General features: G+C 31.9%; 2 protein-coding genes across 2 annotated transcripts in view; one reads left to right on the top strand and one right to left on the bottom strand.

The window, feature by feature from the left end:
• The window catches only part of kat80 (katanin 80), a 178,504-nt gene that overhangs the window by 105,409 nt on the left and 45,392 nt on the right, over positions 1–27,703 (bottom strand). The window lies entirely within an intron of this gene.
• On the top strand, positions 9,714–12,855 carry LOC121121657 (uncharacterized). Its single transcript, XM_040716623.2, has one exon. The coding sequence runs from the start codon at positions 12,083–12,085 to the stop codon at positions 12,785–12,787; it is 705 nt and encodes a 234-aa protein (XP_040572557.1). The 5' UTR covers positions 9,714–12,082; the 3' UTR covers positions 12,788–12,855.

The following is a 27,703-nucleotide window of genomic DNA, read 5'->3' as shown; positions in this document are numbered from 1 at the left end:
AAAATACACAGTTGACCAAAAAAAAATTTGAAAAATTTAATAAATCCGCAGCTGTTAACAAAAAATTTAATTTTTTGGAAAAAAAACTTTAAAAATTCATTTGAAAATATGAAATATTTTGAAGAAAAATTTATAAGAAAATTACAAATATTAAATTTTTTGGAAAAAATTTCAAAAATTCGCAGCTATATGCAAAAAATAACATTTTTGGATTAATATATTTCAAATACTAATTGTTTTGGGAAAAAATTTCAAAAATTAATTTTTGAAAGAAAAAAAAATCCATATTAAATTTTTCGTAAGAAAAATTAAAAGATCTATAGTTATTGACAGAAAAGTATTATTATTTTTTATTAAGAATTAAATTTTTTGGAAATGGTGGGCTGGGGGGGGGGGCTATAGCCCTTTAGCCCCCCTGCGGACACTTCTGTAATTGTAATATATTTATAAAAGTAACAAAAAATATGAAGAGCCTTTTGGGAGCCAAAAGAGCCGGGTCTTTTTAGTTAGCCGAGCCGAAACAATTGGAATTCCCATCACTAGCAGGCTTTTATATTTTTTCATTCTTCTTTTTAATTCGTTTCTCCACTTTCTCTTTCAATTAACTCTAATCAATTATTCAAATATGTACATAAAAACAACACACAAAAATTATTCCTTTCTACTAACCACAAAGAAACAATACCGCGTCTTTTGAGGTCATAAAAGTACATTCAAAATATGGTTGTTTTTTTCCTTAACATTTTTGAATACATTCTTTTTTTTATATCTACATATATTTAATAACTATGTTATATTTATCAAGCAGTGGTTCCTAACCTTTTGGCTCTCGCAAAAAAGAAAAAGTAGACATTTAATAAAATAAAAGAGCCTTGTTTTTATTCCACATTTATTTCATTATTATTCGACAAAATAGGAACATTTAGAGTGTTCGATTTCATACAAAGAGTTTAACATCTCTTATGTATGTCTATTTAAAAAAAAAAGCAAAATACTTGTACAATTTGCTTATACAAGTAACAAGTTGTACAAAATATACTTAATTCTTTTTTTTTTTTTCAGAGCAAACATTAACCAAATAATGTTCCATATTTAAACGGGAAGTTGGGTTGATATTGACGGTTTTTGTGGAACTTTTTCTATTGACAAGTTGGCCGAAATGGAAGTGAAAAAATGATTTAAAAAATGGGACCTCATCAGTCTGATTGTTCGAAAACCAGAGCTTTCTTTCATGATGTTGAGGAGACATTTTGATCTGGCGAGCCTGATCTACTTTGTAATATAATAAATCAAATGTTTTTAGCCCTTGACTTAGATCTAAGGTCCACTTTTATTATCCTATTTATGGTTTTTATGGATTTGTATTGGTTTTGCAATTTTAATTTACATTCCCTGGATGGATGGAACAGCCCAAGGAAGAAATTACACCTTCCAACAAGACAGTGCACACCCCAAAAAGGCCAAAAAAGTGTAAGATGCCTTGGGCACAAAATATTCTCACTTTTGGAGCCCGTATTTTTGGCCTACAAACAGACCAAATCTGAACCCATGCGATTTTTATCTCTGAAGAGGATCAAGCATAATACCTGTGCCAAGTATCATACGTCTGTAAAGCCCCTGAAGAAGTCCATTGCCAGTAAAATGACATAGCTGGATCCGCACGAGGTAGACCGCCCCTGATAAAGCTAACCGAGCCGTGCGGCCGTGGTTATCAGGAACAGTGAATCTCATTATAAATAATTGCATGTCATTAAATGTAGCTTTCAAATAATAATAAAATTATGTTTCTCCTCCACTTAGTTCGATCGTTATAAGCCTTTAAAGGTTTTCATAATTTATCTGGATCACCCGTGACATGGTATTTTCTTAAATCAAAAATGACTCTACGTATTACATACATACTTATTGCTTTATGAATATAAATTTTACTTCAAATATGTATTGCTTTAAGTACGGAATATGCGGATGCTAACTTGATCTCGATAAATACCCATAATTACTAGACAATTTATGGTTTTTTATAACAAACATAGTGCATTTTTTAATTTTCTTCTTCTTCATTATTATTCGAGTAATGTAATTAGCATTACAGCAAAAGCACGTAGAATATAGATGTAATATAAATGAGCTTTTATGCCCTTTGCATTTTTTTTTTTTTTTGCATATTCAACAACAAACTCTTAAGAGTGACTCCAAGTCCATTATTTCATTCTTGTACGTTGTACAACATCCACTTAAAGCAGGGGCCGAACGACACGCTAGTCCGCTAGCCCCTGGCTAGTAAAAAACTAGTCAGCCTTGTACAGAGTGTCAATTATCTAGCCCCTTTGGCTACATAATGACAAACCTTAAATACCTTGTAGCAATGTCTAATACGTTGAATAGACATTGAAAACAAACAATCAAGTAAAATATATTTTTCTATGACAACTTTTAATTTGTCAGTAATTTTTATTGAATTATAAATTGTGTTACAAAGAAAATTTAATACTTTATTAGTAAAAACAAAGTTGACTAGTCCTGTTGGCTAATTTATTAACGACCGTCGAGCCCTGTAAAGGTAAGGATCCTTATATAGTATTATTTTTTTTTTTAGTTATGTGCTTTTATCTTTAATTATTTCTTATTTTTGTACCAAACTGAGAAAGTCTTACAAAATATCATTGTTTTTATTTTTATCAGACAAAGAATGTAAGGAAATCAATCTCATAATTGGGGCAACCAATCAGGGTCATTACCACGAGAGGGCCCCCAATATTAAGTATCTGAGTCAGGGAAAAATAGTAGGTCAGGTCAAAAAAAAAAAAAAAAAAATTATAAAAAACATTCATGAACCAAATTATTTATAAAAAGGCCTTTTCTTATATTTTAAAGAAACAATGAAAATTCAATTTTTTTTTCAAGTCATTTCATATCAGAAAATATACTATGTCATATGGAAAATTTGAAAAAATTGTAATAAAAAAACCCTACTTAAGAGAAATCCTAGCACCGTGGAGGACCCCCAAGACTCCTAGAAATACACAACCATATAATACAAGAAACATGTAAGCCAAGGCTCAAGCGCCCCGCTACAAATGTCCTAGAAGAACTGAAAAATGATATGATTTAAATATAATATCTTTATATAAAAAATCAAGTCTGTGAAATTCACATATCACAGTTTTTATGAGATTATTTCATTCCAATATGAAGTCTGTCACGGGCCTCCTTTTTTGTATAGGTTCTGAGATTAACGTCTGGCCCGAAATATAGTTCTTGAGCAACCCTACTATGTATCTACATATTTATATTTGAACAACTACTTTGGATAGAAAAATAACCATCTACTCATCCTAGTATAAGATAAACAAAAGTGGTGTTGCAAGTAGTATTAAGCACTGATATTAGCAAGATAATAAAGATTTGCTTCTTCATATATGTTGAGAATGCATACACATGTACAATGTGACATTATAAGTTTATTATCATGCATTGAATGATTATATAGGTGCCTGAGAAGATGCGGTAATGGTGAGTAAGTACTCGTGTGCAATGGTAGTACTAAATGTCACCTTTTTGAGATGAATCTTTATTAAATGGGAAATAAACGACAAGACATATTACACATACGTTAACTAAGCACAGCACGTGCAAGAACTTGCCAAAATAACGATGAGGATTATTGGCGAATAAGGATAATCATAAATGTTTAAGAATGTTTTGTTTTTCATTTTAAAATGAATAGATGTATAGTTATTACATCTTAATTATTGATGCAGCCCCGTTCCCAAACGTGGAACTAAAATTTGTAGTTGAATAAAAAATAAAATTTTGTATTATTTTTGAAAAAATAATACAAAATTCCAACTTCCCGTAATGTAAATGTTTGTATAAATCTGTAATATTCAAATATATACATATGAAGGTGATCGCCTCAAAAGTTTCCTACCTCAACATGAAGACAGCAACACTCGTAAATAATAGCTAGTCCCATCTATCTACCATCTGTTGAAGGTTACTCAACATTTTTTTTCACCCAGAGCGATAACTTTTCTAAAATTACAAAACGTATTAAACTCGTTCTAGGCGATTTGATGATATTGTGACAATTTTGCTAAAAAAATACTACAAACTTGAAGTGAGAATGAGTTATGGGCCGGACTGAAACATTAAGCGGGTTGTAATGCGGTCCACAGGTCCTTTTGGGTGCATATCAAGGGAAAGGCCTGAAGTGTCCTTCATCCAAACACCGAGCCCCTCAATGGTACTGTCAGCCAGCAGGGATACCCCATGTCAGAGGAATACATCAGAACCGGGTACCGGGCGTTCTGGCGTCGCCGGAAAGCCATCATTGCCGCTAAAGGCGGATACGTTAATGACTAAGAGAGCTCTGATACACAACTTATAGTATTAATGTTGTTTAAAATTATATTTTATCATTTCCTTAATATTGTTTTTATATTGATGCAGTACATATTTTCCGTGAACATTTTTTTTATTTTTTCTGAGAATGTTTAATTATAATTTATCCTACAGACAACACCATTCCTGATTATTTCCAATTTTAAGGGCCGAAATGAAGGGAGGTACATGATTTATACCAAGGATTTATGTCTACGCATGTCATGTCATTTGTAATATAAAACCTTGTAAATTATAATCTATACTGCTTGTTTGAAGATGACTTTATCGGAAGGCGTGCCACCTTCGGATATCATTATATACATGTACAATAGTTTATAATGAGAGATGGAACGATTCCAGTAAAAAAATCCAATTGCTGATGTGATTCTAGTAAAAATTAGTAAAGTCCATTCTGATTCTTTAATATTTTAAATAACAATTAAAAAATACCATTTTACTATCAGGGGAGTCCTTAGGATTATATTTTAGAGGGGCTTGAAAAATTATTCATCTTTAAAACTTAAAAAATCCACAGTTCACACAAAGTTAAATTTTAGGACAATTTAAAAAAAAAAACTAGTTATACAAAGAAATTAAATTTTTTGGAGATAATTTGTAAAAATCCACAGCTGTTTAAACAAAATGAATTTGGTTTTACGAAAAAAAATTAAAAATTCACTGCTATTCATAAAAAAAAAAAAATTTCGGAGAAAAATTTTCAAAATCCCCTGCTGTTCTAAAAAAAATTTCAAATATAATTTTTTTTGGAGAAAACTTTCATTGTGAAAACACTTATTCACAGAAAATTAAATTTATTGGAAAATGAAATGAAATTTCAAAAATTAAATTTTCTACTAAAAAGTAAAAATTCCTTAATTGGCGGTCCTAGGGGAGACCTATTTTTTCCATAACTTTCATAAATTCCGATTGCCAAAAAAGACCCGATTCTCAAATTACGATTAATCGTCTCTCATCATAATTTATAATAAAAAATCTACATCATTGCTTATTAAATAGCTTCACTTTTTCTTGTAAAATGCAAAACATATGTTAAGCAATTTGTTTCATTCTATGCTTGCTTGTATCTACAGACATAAATAATGTGTTATTATATATTTTTATTAATTCTTCATATAATTATTTTATTTAATTTAAATAAAGAATACAAGTGTGGTGCGTCAACATAGCTACAATCTTGAGCAAATGTTATGAATAAGGAAAAATTCCAATTTATTATTTGAGTACATATATACATACTGGCAAATATTTCATAAACATAATAGTTTGAGTGTAGAAGTCATTTCATATCATATCAAACATTTTTGCATTTTTTGGTCGACTCTGAGCAAACACGACACCCACTTTGAGAATACCACTTTCATACACAATGTTTCACGCCAAATAGTAAACACACTGTCATTTGATATCTGTAACATGTCAGCTATTTCGTGCACCTTCATTTTAGGATCGGACAAAGTCATTTTGTGGACTTTTTGTAATTTTTCAGGAACAACTACAGAATTTGGGCGATCAGAGTCGGTTTACATCCTCAGTGTCTGTATCACCACATTTAAACTCAGCAAACCAACGTTCCACAGTCGCACTTTCGACGGAGCAGAGTTCGGAAAACACGTATCAAGCCAAACTTTTGGATTTTCGATATTTTTCCCATCAAGAAGCACATGAAATTGACTTGAATCCAATTTTTTACAAATACCAGAACTAGCATTACTTCAAGTACAGTAACTTGTAAACAAATAGTCCAATTGTCACACAAAATGGTTATATTTCGTTTGAAGACTGGTACTACGTAAGAATAAGAATAATAGGTTTGGCAATAGTGGCGCCATCTGTGAGACAGCCTCTGGACTTATTGAACGATGTGCTTTATTAGAAGCAGGAGCGGAAATTTTGGTCAAATAATATTCATAAATTTACACATATTGTATAACTTTACTCATTCACTCATGTTAATATCCCTCAGAGTAAATCAAACCTTGACGCAGGGAGTACAAAAGTATAATTCAATTCAAATTATTACACAATGTACATAAAATATTATGTATTTAAGGACCTAAAATAGTACTTCCTTTTAATTACGCCCTCTTCAAAGACCTATTATAAAGGCATTAACAACATATAATCATATTCTCGATACCCTTAATATATGTATGTATAATATTTTATAATTCTCATTTTTACATCGTAGTTATTGGGTTGTAAATCCTTAGCACTTTTTAGAGTGCATAGTTTTTTGGTTGTTGGCAACCTAAACAGTGTTTTTATCTTTTTTGAAGCTGTTATAATTATTAGTTCATTCCTTAGTTGATAAAATTCATGTACAAAGAGTTTATGGAAATGAATGACCATAGAGTCAGGCTGAAAATTTGTTGGGGAGTTTATAGCACGTCCTTTTTTTATATTTAACAATCAAAAGAATGAATGATCTTTTTCTAAGATCTTACCGAGGAGAGAACTGGTTTTTCTACGCCATATAAGCTATAATTGATATATATGAACCCCTTCTATGTGATCAATGCAGGCGGAGAGCACCCCTGTAGATTTGTTAGGCAGTAATAATTGTAAGTCCTAATTGTCCTCATAGTAAAATTGAGGATTAAGAATCCGATTAATTCTTGCTCATGTCCATGTCTATTTCATTATCTCCATCTACACTGGTCAACAGGGGCTTGTAGCATATCTAATGAACCCCACTCTCGTCTTAAACATTCTTCAAAGAGGGGGGGGTACATCCGGGTTATTCCTACCCATGTTCTTTCTAGATCCGGAGTAGGTCTTGTATTTATGCACTTCCTCTCACAGCTGATATTTGCTAAAATAATGAAACACCATGACAGCTAATCTTCCTTCCAACAAATCATTCTTCAAATTATCTGGGTTACGATGTTGATTTTCTATCGATGAACAACACTGGTTATAAGTGTTTGTTCTTGTGGGGCCTCAAAGTAGAATTGAGAATCAAAAACGGAGTAATTTGTGCATATATCCTTGATGGGCACGGAGTGGGACATGTGTTTATTTCCTTCCCCTCAAAGCTGCTCGTAGCTAAGCTAAGAAAACGTCATGACAGATAAGCTCCTCTACTTTCAAAAATTCTACAAATTGACAGGGTTACCATGTTTATTTTTGGTCGTTTTTTTTTTTAAATAGTGATCCAATGTATGTCAATAAGATTAATATGCATTTTTTGCTTTTATTAACATCTTTTTGTACTTTCTACATTTATTCGCATTTTGAGGTAGATAATGTGTATTAGTTGGATCGTTCCATAGTAAGAGCCCTGATGAGACACTCTCTAAGTTTTGCCCTCCAAAACTAGAAAACTCTGTCTCTCAGGTTATTCCCCATTTCCATCTATCCTATCCATCTTGACGCGAAAGCTATTGCAACTTTTATAATCCTTTTTTACTCTATAAATATTAAGTACATATTATTTTCATTGCCGATATATAACTCTACTAAAGAACACTTCTCATTCCTTAATTTGTATTTGCCCATTTAGCTCAATTTTTATGCATTATTTAGACATCACTAAGTAAAAGTATCAGTTCTTCTTGGTCTCATAGCAACATTAATAGAAATACAAAGTTAAACCATCATATAATCGGGCTAGCTAGAATTTTCAAAGCTGATGTATTGTACTGAATGCTTGGCAAGACAGGCGGATTTAGATAAAACAAGCAACCACTTATAGTTTATGACATCCCCATTGCTACAATTTTCAATTTAATGTATCGTACCAACTGCTGGGCAAAAAAACAGATTTTGACAAAACACGCAACCCCTCATCTACTATGACGTCAATATCGAAAGCGTGGTGGAAGTCAAACATCAGTTGTACACGCCTTATGGTAAAACCTTGTATTTTTATTAACTTTGGATGTTTTATCTACATACACAGCTGACATTTTGCTTACTTAATCACACAGCTACTTGCAGCTGATATAATGAAACATGATAACAGCTTAGCAGCTCTTCTCCCAATCATTCCCCAAATTGTCAGAATTAACATATATATATATATATCTATTTTACACGCCAAAAATGCGTATGATTTAAAACTTCATTAATAATGTACCATGGTCGATAAAAAAGGATAGATGGAGAAAGAGTTCTCGGCGGGAATCGTAAAAGCAGAATAAAGAGTTTTTACTAGTATGAGTGAGTAATTGCCGACAAATTTAATTCGGTTCAACCTTAGCGTCGAACAAAGGGCTAATATTCATTTCATATTTGAATTAATCATGATTTGTAACAGAGTAAACCTAGGAGTGAGGTAGGCATACATGAGTTATTACGGAGATTAAAGTAGTAGGTTTGACCAATTTCATGCTCAATGATTTTAGAAATGGTTGTTGCTATTTTCTGTTTTTATTTTTATTGTATGTTTACCTTATAAAACAAAGTAGCGTTATAATCACTATACTGTACATTTCTTTGTCTCTAACTTCGGATTAACATTAATATTATCGTTACAACTACATACAGGGTGCATAAGCTATATGTGCCAAGAAAATATTTTTTCGAATGCAATTTTCTCTCCGACCAGTTATTAGACGAAATAATAAAACCAGATACTGATTCTGATTTATCTGATTCTATCAAATAACTACAGCCTCAATAACAGTATTTATACGAGACCAAAAGGACAGCATACCTTAGTCACTTGGTACCTTGGCGTAGCCTGAAATTTCTTCTTGATCCAACTGATGAGTTTGTGATTGGTGTTGCAAGCTGGTTTGTTGTTCGTTAGCACCCCACATAAAAAAAATCCATCAGATTTGGTAAATTTGGAGGTCAAAATTCCAGCGAGATGAGGTTGACAAAAATTGTATTGGAGTCATTTGGAACTTTTTCTTGAGGTATGAAAGCGAGCAGAGTCCTTTAAGAGACCTCAAATTCCCTCATAAACGTACGAACAAACGTCTCACTGAGTCCCAGAGTTTAAGGAATTGTAATGTTTTACTCCCGGCGAGGATTTCAAAGAGGGCTCTTTGCATTTTATAAATATTTAGAACAACGAATTCATCAATTGATTCCATTTTTCTTCAACTGGTGTAGGTTTTTATAGCTATCCAACTACCAAAAAATAAGCTGCACTATTGCCCACACTTTCCCAAGAGAGTACGCCAAAGTGGAACCATAGTCAAGGCCATAGTCAGCTTGCCCTGGACACCATGACAGAAGACTACAACCACAGTAGATACCAAGCCTTTCACCACCGCCTGGAAGCCATCATTTCCGCTAAGGGATGCAACATTAATCATTTAAGGAGACCTCAGACACATCTATTTATTGTATTTTCTTATTTATTATTATTAATTAATTAATTATATCTTGTTAAAGTTTAAAATTCAAAGTGTTCAGAGTTGAATGGAGCACTCCGTATTGGATCAGTCTGAGAAAACTGAAGTCCTATCATTCCAGTACTGATAAACTTGGTTAGTCCTAGGATCGATTCTTTAGGACTTAGTTCGTAAACAAATTGTTGGTATATTACGAGCAATATGTAAGTGGATGACAGCACAATGCCTGCTATGAAATGGAATTTTGCGCAGCGATCTTCGGCTATATGCCAGCGTTATTAAGCGATGAATTAATGATTATTTGTGTCATTATTGTCTTCTTCAAAATCCTTTGGATATTGACAAATGGCTGACGGAATACGTTCCAAATGTGTGTCATGGGATTTAATCTTATTTTACAGTAAGAAATGATTAAGATTACGATACTTAATTAAGCTCCAATGCATGATTAGATTTGTTTATTTTTTTTCGAATAAATATAGAGTTGCTTTTTTATAACAAGTTCTTATCAGTTGTCCACCTTAAAATGTTAATAAATCAAAGCTATATTCATTAGCAACAAGAGAATATGAAACATTTATTGTAAAACTAATCAGTTATTTATTTTATTTTCATCAGTACCCTGGTAACCTCTGGTGTTTTTTTTTTAATGAATAATCTATAAAAAATAACCTCTAATTTAGATATGATAAACCATGTGGCTGTAACAATACTGGAAGCCACTCAATGAGATATTCGATTTTTTCCGTGTGTTGAGTGATTCAATAATTATATACTAACAATAGTATCCATTAATTCAATACAGAGTTTGTAAATAGCATTTCGAATAATTCAGAAAAATGGTTGAAATATTATTTTGGTCTTAAAGCAGACTGAGTGAATCAACTCCAGCAGTAATTTACATCTCTTTTAATAAAGCAAAATTGATTTTATCGGTTGTATACTTTCTGTGAAGTCGTTATTGAGTGTATCTTATGACTGCGTAGATACTTGAGTTGATGACTCACTTTTAACAAGAAACGGGTGTAGCTCAAGTTCATGTTAATAAAAAGAAAAGAAAAGCACATGTGACTTTAGATTACGTTTAACAATGAGTGCATGTTGCTAAAGCTAAGCCAGGGAGCGCTGTAGGGACTAAGCTACAGCCTGGCTTATCACATCTTGCTAAAAGAATCGCAAGCTGTTATTATTATTCTCCCATTCTGGTGGAGAGAACCTTTACTTATTGTGAGCGTGATCATTCAAAACAAAGAATAACACCGAGTATTTGTTAGAGAGTTATTTGCTATAAAAATATATATTTGCGTCTAAAACTGAGCACTCCACTAAATTTTACGCCATGCACATATTCGTGATTTTATTGAGTTGAAACCGGGTTATACTTCGAGGGTAGGGCCTTGACTAGTTATAAACAAAACTCCAGCAAAATCTAAATAGCAACAGATAAACAACAGCCACTAATATGGAGAGACGTCGAGTCGCAATTTGGGAACTTTCCACGTGGGGAAAAACTCCCACTGAAATTGCCAAGGTTATTAACTGCAGCCGCACCACCGTTTACAGCGTCGTAGCCAAAGGGAGTCCTGAGGTGACAACAAGATCTAAGTCAAGACCTCGAAGGTTAGACGAAATGGTTGATGCCGTAAAAAAGTATGTCGAGGACAAGAGAGGCAAGGTCACCGTCCTCTCCAGGGAGTACAAGGGAGCTACTCCCTTGGGGCAGAAAATAGTTAAAGAACAAGTTTGTTTTCACTCAAAGCAGAGCTCCTTGTCATCTGCCCCTAAAACCAAGGCCTTCCTGTGAGACAACATTCCGGACGTATGGGACCTCAACATGTGGCTACATGATTTCCAGATAGAAATCCCTTTGATTACTCTTTCTAGGCACGTCTGGAGGAGAGGGGTTGAGCTACTCCTCGCAGGAGTGCCCAGTTTATAAAGGCTTCCATCAAGAAGAAGTGGACCAAGCTCGAGTCTGACTACATAATCACGATCTACAAGGAATTTAGGCCGCGTATTGAGGTAATAATTAAAGATGAGGGCTCACATAATGAATAAAAGGTGTGCCGAGTACTATTTTTCAATTGATTTTGTTAAATAAACTTTTTCATAAAAACTATTGTTTTAACTTTACACGTGAAAAATTGAAAAAAATAAAATGTGCACCCCTTTATAAGATCAAACCTGGCTTCCCTAAGTTTTACTTTATCTCGGTACATTTTTTAACAACAAATATTAACATTTTAATCTTGGGAAACAAATTAATCCCCTTCATGATTTAGGTTATCAGAAAGTGATAACAAAGTTTAAAAAACTATTTAAAAGATCACTCAACTAAATTGATAATCAAATTAATACAATCCAGCAAAATGAAAACACTCTTCGTGACCCTCTTATTTATTGGACTTTCCCTCGGGATTCCAAGACAGAGCAAAGAAGCAATTTCTTCCTCCGCAAGATTATACTCCGTAGCTGGATTTCATGGGCGCAGCACAGAAATCCGAGACTACGTTGGGGATTTGGACACTTTAAATTTTGACGATGTTTCGCAATCTGCAGTCATCAATGGAGTTTGGGTTTTCTACGAAGATGTTGACTATAACAAATACAACTTTGGAAGACGCTCATTCTACGGTTGGGGAAAGAATCACCAGATCCCCTCGTTCGGACAGCTCAATCGGGCCTTTTCCTCTATCCGTTATTCTGGAGCTAACGAAAACATGAAATATAGCACTCTCAATTTTTACGAAGAATCTGGATTCATGGGTGACGAACAGTATTTTTACTTCGACAATCCCTCCTTATATCACGATAATTTTGGAAAATCCATCATCCTTACTGGATGCCAGCCATGGACTTTATATGAACATACATCATACAGAGGCGATCATATTTGTATTTACCCTTCCTCTACTCAGAATTGTGAGCCTGGATTTTATCTTGAACCTCAGGATTTTGGTCATTTTGTAAATAAGGTATCAAGTATACGAATGGGATGCTTCTCCAAAAAAGTTTTCAAGGGAGTTGGTGTTCCAGCAAACTCAACAAGAATTTTTACACCAAAGCAACTCTAAACCTAGCAATTTCAATTAAAATTATATAAATTCGCTAAATGGAAATATATTCATTCTAGTGTAAAGCATTCAATGGTCATTTATTTTTTAAATTAAATTTGACATTATATATCAGCTCAATTCTAAAGTATTCTATTATTCGAGGAAACACAGTCCTAAAAACTTCTTTCTTTTTTTTGGAAAAGGGGATGGGGGGAGTCTTTTCGAAGGAAGGTTGCCTGATACAATAATACTTATAGAGCAAGAAATTGAGAATAAGATAATACTAAAAGCCATAATGCTGGATATATCCGATAATATTTCTCCAACAAGTCTGTAAATGACATAAAAAAGGATTTGAGAGGAATAACATCCCATTCATATGAATAAATATTATATAATTCTTAACAAAGCAACCTAAGGCCTTGAAAAATAAATCAACTTTTGAATACTAGAGACATGGATCCTCATTTTCTTTGCCTTCATTCCTTATATATGACGATATAAATGTGTCAAAATTCAAAGAAAAGCAGTTAAGAGAGTAAAATACTTCGAGTTGTAAAAAATATGACTTGAATGCGTAATTGTTTTTTTTTTCTTGTTGCCAAACTAAAAAGTGATTTTTATTTTCAAAACTCTTATCATGATTAAACAGTGTAAAGTAATCATTGGTGTTAGAGGATAATTAAGGATATAAAAAATTATATTCTTTGGAAAAAACAATAAAAATTCAAAGATGTTCAAAAAAAATTCAAATATTAAATTTTTGAAAACTAATTTATAAATCCAGAGCTATTAACAAAAAATTATTTTTTTTGAAAAACAATTATATAAATCCACAGCCATTCACAAATAAAAATGGAAAAAAATTAAAAAATTTGAAAAAAATTCGGAAAATAAATACTACAATCCACAGTCATTCAGTGAAAAAAATAGAAAAATTTCAACTATCAAATTTTTTTGACCAAAAAAGTCAAAAATTCAAAGCTATTTTCAAAAAAATTAAATTTTTTTGAAAACAATTATAAAAACCCAACAGCTACTCACAAAAATAACTTCAAATATTAAATTTTTCTGAAGAACAAAAAAATCGCAAATCCATAGTTATTCACAGAAAATTTAATTTTGAAATATTAAATAATTAAGGATCGACATCAGAGTAATTACAGCTAATATAATAACCAAGGTTGGATTTGCATTTATTTCCTTCTTCTAATAGCAGCTTGTAGCTAATGTAATGAAACGTCATGACAGCTAAGCTGATCTCCTTCCCAACATAATTCACATAGTCAAAAGACCACGTTAATTTCTTTTATATTTAGTTCATCTCATGATATTCTACTCAAATGAACATATTATTCCATTTACGTGCAAGATTTTAAATTTAGATTTTTATTTTCCAAAGCTGCTATTTGTGTGTTGGTTTTCGATCTGGAAATCCGCACTAAAACCATTCAAATTTTTAAATGAGCAGACACATTCGATAATACTTTGGTCTGGGCGGGTCTCACGTAGTAAAATTAAGTCAAATTAAAACATCAGTCATGATGAGTCACAAAAAATAAAAAAAATATTGATATATTTTTTTTTACATTACTTTTTTTTTTCTTGAAACATGTACGCCCATGACCCCGGTGCAGATTGGTCTAAAAAAAGTCCCTTAAAACTGAACCTGAAAAAATATTAGTTACCTGACTGAGTCTCAACACTAGTTGAGCCTCGGTACAGCACCGATTTTTTTCCTTTTTTTGGTTCGGTCTGAATGGATTTTTTCTAGACCGATTTTTCGGTCCAGACCGCAGTCTCAGATTGTGGACCTATTTTTTTCAGTCTCACTTTTAGACCAATTTTGATTCGGTCGCACTTTATGGACCGATTTTTTTAATTTTTGTCCGGTATCAATTTATTGAAGTTTATTATGATGGACCAATTTTTTTTTTCTAGATCCACTGTCATTCGTTCTTTTCAAAAAAATTCAAAAGTACACGTTAAATTCTAGAACAAAATCTGTATACATATAAGAGACGGCAGGATCAAAATTAATCCGAGCTATCTCTGTTTAAACTTTGTATAATGTCATTGTACTTGAAAAAAAAAACCCAGATTATGTCATGTTATAAACAATTTATCTGTCGAATTGGTCTAGACCCAAATTTGTCCTTTGGACCGATCTAGACTGAACTTTTCCTTTGGTCAAATCTAGACCTACTTTTTATATGAGACGGCTCCAGACCGTGCTTTTTCGTTGGACAGAACTAATTCGGTCCAACAAAAATATAACGATCTCAGACTCGTCTAGGATTTTCAGACCCAAGCGCAACATTAGTCTCAACAATATAGATCAGTGGTTCCTAACCTGGGTTAAATCGAACCCTAGGCGGTCGGTGGAGCTCAAAACAAACACGATTTGTAATTATACGCTCCACTTGACCAATTAAGAAGGCTTCCCTGAAGGTACATAATGAAACTGGTGGGATTCAGCACCTCCTACAAGATTAAGGACCAGTGCTATAGATGCTATAATTATCCCTTAATTTAGGGATCAGCAACCTTTTGGAGAAGTAGGGACAAGTAGCCATGTTGTGTCATGGCAGAGGGCCAAACAGCTAACGCTGTAGAGTTATGATGGAACACTATATTATTGAATATTTAGAGAAAACAAGGATTTAATATATTTTTATTTTTTTACTATAGGAATTATAATAAATAAATGAAAAATAAACACAATTTAAAAGAAAAATCTATATTTTTCTACGAAAGTTGGGAAAATACTCATTATTTAAATAGAAGGTAAAGTATTGGTGGATTTGGTTTTTTAGAGCAATCCAACACTACTCACAACTAATCTAATAAAACGTCGTGACAGCGAATCTACTCTACTCCTTAACATTCTTCCAATTGTCTGGGTAACAACGTTCACTTTTGGTTATCTTTATCTTTACATGCCCGACAGCTACTATTTGATACAACACGGGTGTTAAGGGTCTAAGTCCTAGATGGACTTGTAGATTTGAGAATATACATCGGAGTAATGACTGCCTTAATCCTTGATTATTTCCCTATCCCCCTACTCACAGCTGATCTAGCTAAGCTGCTCTTCTACCAAACATTCTTCAAAAATTGTACTGGTTATGATAACCATTTCCCCTTACTTTTTGTACATATCAAAACTGCTTACAATTTGCAACTTTATCCACCAATAACGTAGAGGGTTTATCTTATAACGCTTCAAAAGTAAAATAAGTAGGGTTAGAACTAGGAACATTAAATGCTTACTCACTGAACAAATTTTATATAGTATGTAGTTATGAATGCAGCTTCAATCTTTTACAGAGAAAGGGGCGACCCAGTCATGTGTGGACAATATTACGTGTCAATGTCGAATATTTTCTCATGTTAATTTGTGTGACAAGTCATAGTAGTCTGTATGTTGTAGTAGTGACTCATGGCTAATGAGAAGGAAGAAGAAGAAGCATTTGCGATTCATTATTATGAAGTATCGTATGAAAATTCTACATAGGAATATGGGAATAAAAGAGTACGTGGTAGCGACTATAGTGGATCATCGTCGTTTATATTATGTATTTGATCTGTCTAGCAGTGTCAGTTAAATTATGTCAAAAATAGTGAGAAGGAGAGGTAATTATTACATAAACAAAAGAGTTTTGATATCATTATACATTATAATAGGAGTTGTATGGATTTTTTCCCTGCCTGTCAGTCTGTTTTCTAATTAGTGGAGCTGGGCAGCGTAACACTTTTTTTTGTTTGTGTTCCATAATCCCATACCATGGGACGCCTTCAAGGCGCATGAAGTATGTAATTCCTGACTTTTTCTTTCAATATTGGTGTTGATAAAAAAGATGAAAGTATGACACATGGACATACTATGCTCAATAAGTTTAAGTGTATCAAGCTCGAAAGAGAAAAATTGAGACTCATTGTACAAACCTACACTGGACATGGTCCTTTTTTAGCCCACCTAAGCAGGTGGAAGGACATGAGCTTAACGTGTAATGTACGTACGGAAGTATTGCAAAGTGCAGACCATTTCATCAATAGATGTCCCACCCCATCTTACGAGAGACATCAAGTCATGAATAAGGAAAATAAAGACTTTCGGACCTTAAAATTTATGAATTAAAAATATTATTCAACAAAATTTTAATGTAAAGAAGGTTTTGAATCAGCTCTGGTAGCACAAATCACCCCGTTGTCTGGTCGTGTGTTGCCTTATATTTGTATGTTACAAAATGCCGATTTATACATAGGAGAAAATCTTGCAGGATGCATGAACGGACGTCTAGAAGTGTTTTGGGTCCCCTATAGAAATGTTAAATGTGTATTACTTAAATTGTGAATAACAATTGGACGGCTTTTATATTTAAAAAAGATAAATTCTTAATCTTTCACCCTTTCTATTTTTTTCTCTCAATTCGTTACTTTTTTTTAATCACACCATTCCCTACAAATTTATCATATCAAGATCACATATTCAAAATCACGAATAGGGGGTAGTGGATCAAATAAAAGTTACAATGGACTTTAAAACATTTGTTTATCTAGTTTCTTGTAAAGTTTCCAAAAAATCTTCACATACGACGTACATCAATTTTAACCCGAGATTATCACCTTTAATCTTTATTACTGTGCAATAACCTCTTTTTTTTCCTCGATAACTATCATTAATTGTCTCAGGGAAGATATTCATATAGTCGAATTTCATATTATACAATTCAATTGCAGGTATTTAAAGCTATCGTCTTTTACACAATAGTCTTTCATTCCTGAAAATTGCATTCAATTCTCTTCATGTTTAAGAAAGTTGTGTTGTTGTATTGAAATATCATATTTTATGACATCACAGAGTTTGGTGTAGGTTATAACATTAACCACTACGGGTAAAAAGGCCTGAAATTTCGATAATACATGACTCATAACTTCCTTAATATTGAAGTTAGAGACTCACTTTGGCATCAAAATCTCCGTTATTAACTAGCTAAAGCAGGTTCAAAACGTAAAAAAATTTATATAATTTGAAATTTATTCAAACGACTTTTGCAAAGACTTTTTTTTTTTTTTTTACTTTTTTTTATACAATAATTTATATGAGAAGAATAATAAGGTAATAATGTACAAATTTTGAGATTGATTTTATAATTAAACTATCAAATCTAGTGATTACAAGTCCCTTCGATGTTACTTGTTTCAAATGTGAGCAGAGGATTAAAGGTGTCTATAATAGTGATGTGTCGTTTTCGAACAAACAGCTATATGAGCCGGCTCTTCAAAGTGAGCGACTCGAAATGCAGGATTTGTTTTTTGGGAAATAAAATTTTTGAGAAAAAAAAAATTCAAAAATACGCAACTGTTCACAAAAAAAATATTTTATTCAGAAAAACAAATCAAAATAAAATTGCAAATAATATTTTTATTTCGTTTTAATTTGCAAAAAAATAAATTTTTGGAAAAAAAAATTCAAAAACCCGTATTTATTCACATAAAATTTAATTTTTGGGAAAAAAAATTCAAAAATGAAATTGCAGATATTTAATTATATAAAATTAAATTCAAAAATCCATAGATGACCAAAAAAAAAGTTCAATAATCCATCGTTTTTTAGCGAAAATATATTTTTTTGGTTTAAAAAAAATGAAAAAATATTTCTATTGGAATTTGGATATTTTGTTGGGAGGCTACATCCCACCCCTGTGCGAATGCCCCTATGCAGACGTCTCTGTAATTGTAATATATCTATAAAGGCAAGAAAAAAATATCTGAGAAGCCGTTTTGGTATAAGTATACAAATATTATCCATACTCAATTTTGAGAAATAAATTTCTATCTATTTTTGTTGCTGTTTTTTTTCGTATCGTTTCCAATAGAGATACTAGAAATTTGACTAACCATTACTCAAGAAATGGTTCGTTTTTTGATTATTCGAGATATTCATAAAAAAGTAGAATTCTTCTTAAAAAAGATATAAATTTTTGGCGAGTTGAAGACATTTCCAGAAAATGGTGGGTTTTCGTTTATTCGGGATATATTTCTCGAGTTCGAGTAATACCCGTATGCAACACGAATAGTTACTATTGCAGAAATCATGGAACCCACATTATTCAAAAAGAAAGACAGGGTCTATATCTAATAATTAGAAAAGGCCTTCTTCCTTTGTGAAGAAGAGAAGTTACAGCCCCCATTTGCGACGCAAAAAAATAAATTAGTTTTGTATTCCTTTGGGGTTGAGTGACTCATTCCATGAAATGTGCGTTTATAATATATGAGGAAAGAAAAATATTTGAGCATTTTCATCTTGGGGCCCATTTTAGGAACAAGGTAGTGAAATAATAACTTTTGTATTAATATTTAAAAACAATCCCAAATAGACATTATTCTCAATCCGTCAGGGCCGTGAAAAATTTATGCATTGTTTAAAATATAATTTCGACCTAGACAAAAAGTGTTAAAGCCACCCAAAAATTAAAGGTTTCTATAAAATATTATTATAGTAACGGCAAAGATTAATAGGTTTGTAGGTGAAATATTCAAGAAGTAATTGTTGGAAATTTTTTCTTTAAGGCTTCCTTGGCGAGTAATTGAAATGACTTTGATACTAAATAGTATTCCCAAAATTATGGCAATAATCAACAGTAAAAATTGTTGGACATGGTTAAATAAACATGATTCCAACTAATAAGTTTAAAAGTCAGAGAGTCACCTTTTGAATCTTCCCCCTCCGCCTGATGCTCTGTCGTTTTTTCAAGTAATAACATTTTTTGTTCAAGACTCTACAATTAATCAGTTGATTCGTCTGGGATAGTTGCAGTTCAAATAAACACTTATGAGAATTCAATCTGTTCAATAAATGCAAATAGTGATACTCTATAACTAATTTGACATATTACTTTGGTAATATTTTGAAGGACCTACGGCCCCATAAGCATTGGATATTACACAAGATACTAATTTATTTGGAGGTAAAGTAATTTTTAAGTTGTTTTGTAGTTGATGCATGTTTTAAGCAATCATCACTTTAGGCAATTTTGGAGTAGGTTAGTTTATTGACATGGGGTTTAATAGGGTTTAATTTACAAACTTTATATTTGGGATTTTAAAAAAACATCAACAAAAAATTACTAATCATAAATTTGGTTTTGATACATACTCAGAGGATTTTTCCGTAGAAATCTATTGATTGTTTACTGTTAGTGATTATTTGATTCATCAAACTTTAGCAATTTGTATTTTTACAATTTGTTGGATTGTCTCATAAGCAGGCCCAACTCTAGGAGTATCAATGTACACAATACCTGTTCAGGAGTAATTCTAACGAACTTAAACTTATTGTATCAATTCCATGAAGCTACCTTCCAAAAAATTTAACTAGGGTTTTCCTTATTTTCAGGATTTTATTGATAAATATATTTGTATTTTTTTAATTATTGTTGTGGAATAAATTAGGTAATTTATAACAGCTAAGCTGCTCATCTCCCAAAATATTCCTCAAATTATCAGAGTAATCATGTTGATTTTTGTTTTTTTTTAACATGCCCAAAATGTGAAGGATCCCCATCACTGCTTGTAAGCCAGTTGAAGAGGATTATTGAAAGAGAAGGTACTTCATAGTATATAAAAGCTTAATGTAAATTGTGCGTTTGTATGTAAAAAATCAAATATTATATAGAAATATTTTTTTTATAAATCTAAAGTGTGTCAAAATTAAATGTACACCCGGTATAAGTACCATTTGCTGTTCTATTTTCTTTTTTGTCGTAGGAAGGATTATTGTGAATCAAAATTGATTGGATTACACATTGTGAGAGTTGTATTTGTATGTATATGTCTGAACAATATAATAATAATCCCTCAAAATAGGTGTTACGCAAATGATGTACTTACCGGGTGGAAACTAAAAATTTACTCACTTTACAATTTAAAAATTCTAAGGTTGTAATTGACTGATTTTTAAAATGGCGGTGCTTCATAGTATCCATGAATATAAGTTGTCAGCAAAAACATGTTATTTTTTAATAGAACTAACAAAAAAAAAAAAGAGGGTCCGCAGGTGTTAGGCTGGAGGGGTATACCCTTCCCCAATACCGCGAAAAATAGAATTTTCTGTGAATACCTATAGAATTTTGAATTTTTTTTTCCAAAAAATGTACAATTTGCAATTTTTTTTTTGTCAACAGTTTAATTTTTTTGATTTTTTTTAACGAAATAATTTGTTTTTGTGAAAAGCTAAATTTTATAACAATAATTTTTTTTTAAAAAAATTCGAAAAATTGTGGATTGGGGAGCTTTTTTACAAAATATTCAATTTTTCTGAATAGCTGTTTTCTTTTAAGTTAATTTTTAACATTATTTTCCAAAAAGTTAAATTTTTTGTGAAAAAAATTCAAAAATTTACAGCTGTAAAAAAAAATTGATTTTTTTTTTGTCAACAGCTATATTCTTTTGATTTTTGAATTTTTTTACATAATATTTAATTTTTTCCGAATAGCAGTTTTTTTGAAATTTAATTTTTAAAATTATTTTACTAAAAGTGAAATTTTTTGTGCACAGCTTTGGATTTTTGAATTTTTTTTTTACAAAATATTTTTTTTTGTTTTTTTTTTTGTGAAGAGCTGTTTTTTTGAAAGTTTTTTTGAGCAGCTGTAGATTTTTGAACTTTTTTACAATATATTAATTTTTTGTGAAGAGCTATGGATTTTTGAAAGAAAAAAAATCGATTTGTTCCATAAAATTAATTTTCCTACACCTTATATAAAAGATTTCTTAATAAACTTTTAGTTCCCACCCAGTATAGAACCCATTTCTTATTTAGTAAGTGCATGCAAGTACTTGACAGGAAGAATGAAGAACAGTTGGATTGGAGGAACTATAGAAAAAAATGTACCCTCAAATGAAGAAAGGATTCAAAACAAAGTAATGCCGCCAAACAACCCCCCTACCACAACATTTATAAACGTTGTTGCGGTTAAAACATATATCCATAGGTAATTTGGAAGAGGAACAAGAAACGTACGTTTTTACTCCGACTATATACTCATTAGAACGGTTTGATTTTCAACTTTTCTGGAATTTTGATTACAAGTAGTCCAGAAAAGTTGTCCTATGGAATGAAAATTACAAATTACCTCATCCTACAAAGTCATCGTTAGATCGCACATCTCGATCAAATTATGAAAAAAAGGTAAAATCTTTACATTAGTAAATAAGAGAGAAAAGATAGGAGAATTTGATGAACCACGTATAACGCGCATTATTCTTTTTACATTTTCAGAAAGGAAAGATCAAATTGTTCCTTTGTTTCCCCTCCTTTTTGCCCCATAGCGTAGCTTTAAGGAAAAAACATTGTAAATGTTTTTTCTAGGTTAGAATAATATCTATCATAACTAAATAATGAAAAATAATGATTAATGCAGTATTTTAATCCTTATTCGCGAAATAAAGAACTCTCCTCTCCTGTCTAGCTTTGAACAAGATGTGCTAGATAAAGATAACATCGTAGTAAAATGAAATGTTGCATAAGTTATATTCGTAACATATCACAGCTTTTCCCCACTATCCCTCACATCCAAATTGGGAAAAAGTTGAAAAACAAACCGTCCTAATATACATAGCTGTGGTTGTAGGAGAAGTGAATGGAATTTGAATCAAATTCCATACATGTATTGGTCACAAATAATGTACGATAATGGGTGTACAATAAATAATAAAAAAATCCGAATTAAATCGATTATAATGATGGATTACGTATTTTAACTACGGAATAAATATTATACAACAGTTATTGTAAGGGATGTGACTCACTTTTATGTCAATATTGCCTCTTACATACATACGAGTAAATACAAAGAGTTACACTGCTTTATGATTACCTAGTACAACATAAATGATACTTATAACTTGAGTCTGATTCAGTTATTAAAGGGTAGGAAGGGATATGAGATGGGATGATATGTTGTTTTATTGCCTACAACAAGGAAATAGGAAGAAAGGTCAAAGTGTCAAACTTATTTCCATGAGAACGAAGGGAGCCACAGTTTTGCTATAAAATGATTGTGGTAAAAAAGTTAAGGAACAAAACGTTGAGGTAACGTGGCAAAATATAGAATAGGGCAAGTTAATCCAACTTTAACTATTAAGTTAAAAGTTAATTAATTCACTTATCTATGTAAACATTTAAACAGAATTATTTTAACTTTAACTTAACTAGTTAATTTTTTCACATCTCAAAATCAACATTTAACTTTACTAGTCAACTTTTTAAACTTTTCTTAACTTTAACTAATTAACTTGATTAAGTTAATTTATTTTTTTATTCTCAGTTGAAAAACTAAAACAACGTTCTTGAGATATTCGTTATTTCTCTAATAATTTAGTTAAACTCTGGACCATTCCTCACTCAATCGTTCTTATATTATCTCCATTATTTTTATAATTTTACATATAGTTTAAAATTACATAAAAACTCAAAAACCTACAAATTTAGCTTTCTCTTACTTCCATTTAATTAATTAATTTTTCTTACATTGTGTTTTCGCCTCGAACAAGAGTTTGTTGGGAGTTTGTATTTGTACTTTTGTCTTGATGGTTCAATTAGAACTCGAGAAAATCCCAGCCATAGAGATCGACAGAATCATCTTTAGTCTAAAGCCCTGATAAATCTCTCGATGGACTAACTTAAATAGTTCTTTTTTAATATTGAAATTAATTTCAACTTAACTAAAGTTGGATGAGTTAATTTAACTTAAAGTAATCTAAAGTTAATTAACTTAAACTTAACTGACATTAACCTTAACTCAACTCGTTATTAAAAATATAAAATAATAATCTACTTTAATTTAACCAGTTAAAGAGATAAGTTAACTTGTCCATCACTGCCAAAATAAATGAATACGGGGAAAGAATCAGAAACATTGGTAGCTGAGGAAAAAAAAGAAGGTATAAACAAATTATTCATCAGATGGACTTCTTTTCTCTACTTGGTTGTTATAGCTTTGTGTCTGTGTATAAGCCTTAAAAAAATGCAAGGATGACCATTGGATCTATATACAAAGAACAAATGATCAGAAGAGTCCTCTTAATAGATTATTCGATAATAACTTATACAAAAAGAATGTACATTGCTTACTAAAATAAAAAAAATGACATTCAATTTATTTGTATATATAACAAAAATAAAATAACTATTATCCAATGAAATTAAATGCCTGGAGACTTTTAAAAAAATATAATCATAATATTTATTATTAATATTATAACTTAAGGAAAAAATTAATATATAGCTATGCTATGTGTAGAGATGCCTCAGAGAGGTAATAAATATTGATATTAATCTACATATATTAATAAAGCAAAGTTTGTCCTTCTGTCTGTCTGAATGTATGAATATATGACAAGTACCTGGGTGCACTGTATAAGAGTGCTCTATGAAGTATATGATAAACATATTTTGATTTAAAAAATAAAAATGTAGTCTTATAAGTGAATTATTGCAGGCGTGTACATATAGCATCAAGCGTGGTGCACTGTATTGCATAGCGATCCCTGGTGTATAGCATGATTTTAGGAAAAAGAAATCAAAAGGAAAAGTGAGCAAATGGAAAGATGACAAAATTATTTCAGGCTAATATATATACCCAAGGTTAAACCATCATGTAATCGGGCTTGCTAGAATTTCCAATCTGATGAATTGTATCGACTACTGTGCAAGACAGACAGAATTTGACAAAACACGCAACCACTCATATTCTATGACGTCACTATTGCTAGAATTCTCAATTTAATGTATCACAACGACTGCTAGGCAAGGAAAACAGATTTTGACACAACACGCAAACGCTCATCTACTATGACGTCAATATTAAAAGCGTCGTGGAAGTCAAATATATGTCGTACATGCGTCATGGTATAACCTTGCCTATCACCAACATAATATATATTAAGATAAAAGAAAAATAAAGTACTGAAGTACTCATCAGTCATCCCAATATATTACATTTTTTCCCCCCTAAAACTCGTAATATTATCCTTTCATTCTTGAGGAGAGAGGCCATCAAATGAATTGATAGAAGTATTATTGTATCGAGTAGTTACGTATGAGTTTGCTCATGAAAAAACGGAGAGTAACACTAATGATTTCTTGGGCAGTTGTCTTCTATATTATGACAGAAAAATGTATCTGTTCGTCGACGTCTAATTACTCCAAGCAATCCCAAGTACTACCGCTTATATAACTATAAGTGAGCTCGTATTTAATTTTTGTGACGAGTCTAACAATAAATACTTTTTTTTTTCTTGCCATTTTTCCCTGACCCCCGCAAAGGATATTAATATATTGTCATCAGTAATAATAGTGAAGTCGTATTAATGAAATATTGCAGGAGTGTGCAATATATAACAAGAGAACTGTTTGGGTTTTATTATTGGTTTTTTGTACAGGGTGACCCATCTAGCAGTTGCATTTTGAATACCACTTTTTTGACGTCTGACAGCTGTAGTAACATTCTCATTGTGTCTAATATTTTGTAAAAGGTCTCCGGTTTACGAAATGGTTAAGTTTACGCTCAAAGAAAATTGGGAAATACTGAAAACTTACTTCCAAAATGGAGAGTCTTCAAACAAACTGAAAGAAAAATTACGTCGGTGTAAATAAAGCGCCTTCCAGGCAGTTATTGGATAAATTTGTGAAGCATGTCCACGAAACTGGTTCGTTAATGGATAAAACAACGCGTTCCCGTGTTCGTCCAGTGCACTCTATCGAAAACATTGCTTCTGTTGCCGAAAGCGAAAAAACGAGCAAGGAGCTGCCGTTACGGTCAATGGTGAGCGCTATCGGGCCATGTTGGAAGATTTTTTGTTTCCCCAAATGGAAAAGGAAGACATTGACGACATTTGGTTCCAACAAGATGGTGCTACGTGCCACACAGCCAACGTTACAGTGGATCTTTTGCGCACTGTCTTCGACAATCGCATCATAAACCGAAACGGCAACGTCAACTGGCCACCTCGTAGCTCCGATTTGACTCCGTTGGACTATTTTTTGTGGGGAACCGTCAAGGATAAATGTTACGCCAACCATTCAGAGACGATTGACGATTTGAAATACGAAATTGGAGTCGCCATTGCAGCTATTGAAGCTCACACAATCGAAAATGTATTGAAAAATTGGGTCAACAGAATGGGCTACTCTAAGGCCAGCCACGGCAATCATATGAATGAAATGGTATTCCATCATTAACCGGAATGTTGAGGCTTTTAAATAAAAAAAAATTATTGAAAAATATCCATCCGTCTTTTTTTTTTATAGCGATATCAAAAGAAAAAAGTTTTGTGGGCCACTCTTTTTATATATCAATTCATGTACGTATATGTTACGATTTGAATAAAATATAAACGCTGCTAGGTTAAAATGAATTTTGTTTGTTTTTGTTAGTGAGTGCTCTTAAGATTAAAGTACTCATTCGTCCTCCCAAGATATTCTTGAGGAGGGTACACGTCTTATGAATTCATATAAGTATTATTGTATTAAGTAGTTACGTGTGCTTATGAAAAACGTAGAGTACGACTGAAGATTTATTGATGAGTTGTATATTCTTTATTAATATAGCAAAATTTGCCACTTGGCCAACAGTTAATTACTCTGGGTCTATTTTTCAAAAATCTTTTCAATTTTGTTGCTAGACTCATTTCTTTGCTTTGTCATATACTTATATAAAATAAACCCATTTATATAAAGCCATTAAATAAGAGTGTTGATAATTTTTCGGGGATATGCCCCAAATGATAAAAGTTAATTACTAATTGATACTACAGGGTGGTCCAGATAAATTGGGAAAATATTTAAAAGCTTATTTCAAGTGATGTGGAACTTTTGTAAATAAGATTATTTTGCATGTTTGGCTTTTATTTACCTTTTTTTGTATGTTCGACCCTTTAATTGCATTTTTAGGTAGAAAATATGTATCAGTGCAACTGTTTCGTAGTAACAGCAGCACTCAATGAGTGTTTTCCTCCAAAAACAAGAGGTTTGTCTCTTAGGTTCCCACACCCGTTTATCCTATCCATCTTGCCCCCATAGCTATTGAGGTGTGTAGAATATTGATGACGTCAATCAACTTTATTTCTTCTTTCTTAATCCGTTCTAGTACTGACACTCAAAAGAGGCTAGTGTCTCAATATCTGGGACTGATAGGACCTGTCCTAAGACTGGACTATGCCAAATAAATAAGAACAGACACCACAATATGTAGCATGTTATATTATTTAAGGGTGTTTGATTACAATATGATCAGTCTAATACTAAAAAAGATATTTTTAAAGTCATGTCATGTGATACAAATAAATGAATATTTTGCATTTTTCATAAAATGAAGATAAATAATTTTATTATTCTTTTAATAGAAAATGAAATTCGCAAAATAAATATTATACTCAAATTTGAACAAGGAGTCTCGTCCACCACCTACTTACAGCTTGCCAAAGAAGTCAAAAACAATGCACTTCCTTTGTAGGTGGATGTTCACGTAGGGTATACCAAAAAAAACACACATTTTTGAACACAAATCAAGGAAATGAGTAATTTCAGCATTTTATTAATTGGTTTACTTATTCCAAGTGGTCCATTAAAATATGAACACTTTGAATTTTAAACTTTAACAGAATATAATTCATTAATTAACAATATAATTTCAACCAAATTAATCGTATAAATATGTAGATGTGTATCTGAGCCATCTGAATGTGTTTGCCCTTAGCGGCAATGATGGCTTCCAGGGGGCGGCACTAGACTTGGCACACACTGTAGATGTAGTCCTCTGTCATGGCGTCCCAGTGCTAGCTGACAGGGGTTTTGAGGGCCTTGGTGTTTGTAATCCAGTCTCAATTTTGAGAAAAATCATTCTATCTTTTCCCAACATGACGTAGTCC

The sequence above is a fragment of the Lepeophtheirus salmonis genome, chromosome 7 (genome assembly GCF_016086655.4).
Source record: "Lepeophtheirus salmonis chromosome 7, UVic_Lsal_1.4, whole genome shotgun sequence".
NCBI lineage: Eukaryota > Metazoa > Arthropoda > Copepoda > Siphonostomatoida > Caligidae > Lepeophtheirus > Lepeophtheirus salmonis.
The sequence above is the reverse complement of the archived record's forward strand: the minus strand, read 5'-3'. Positions and strand labels throughout refer to the sequence as shown.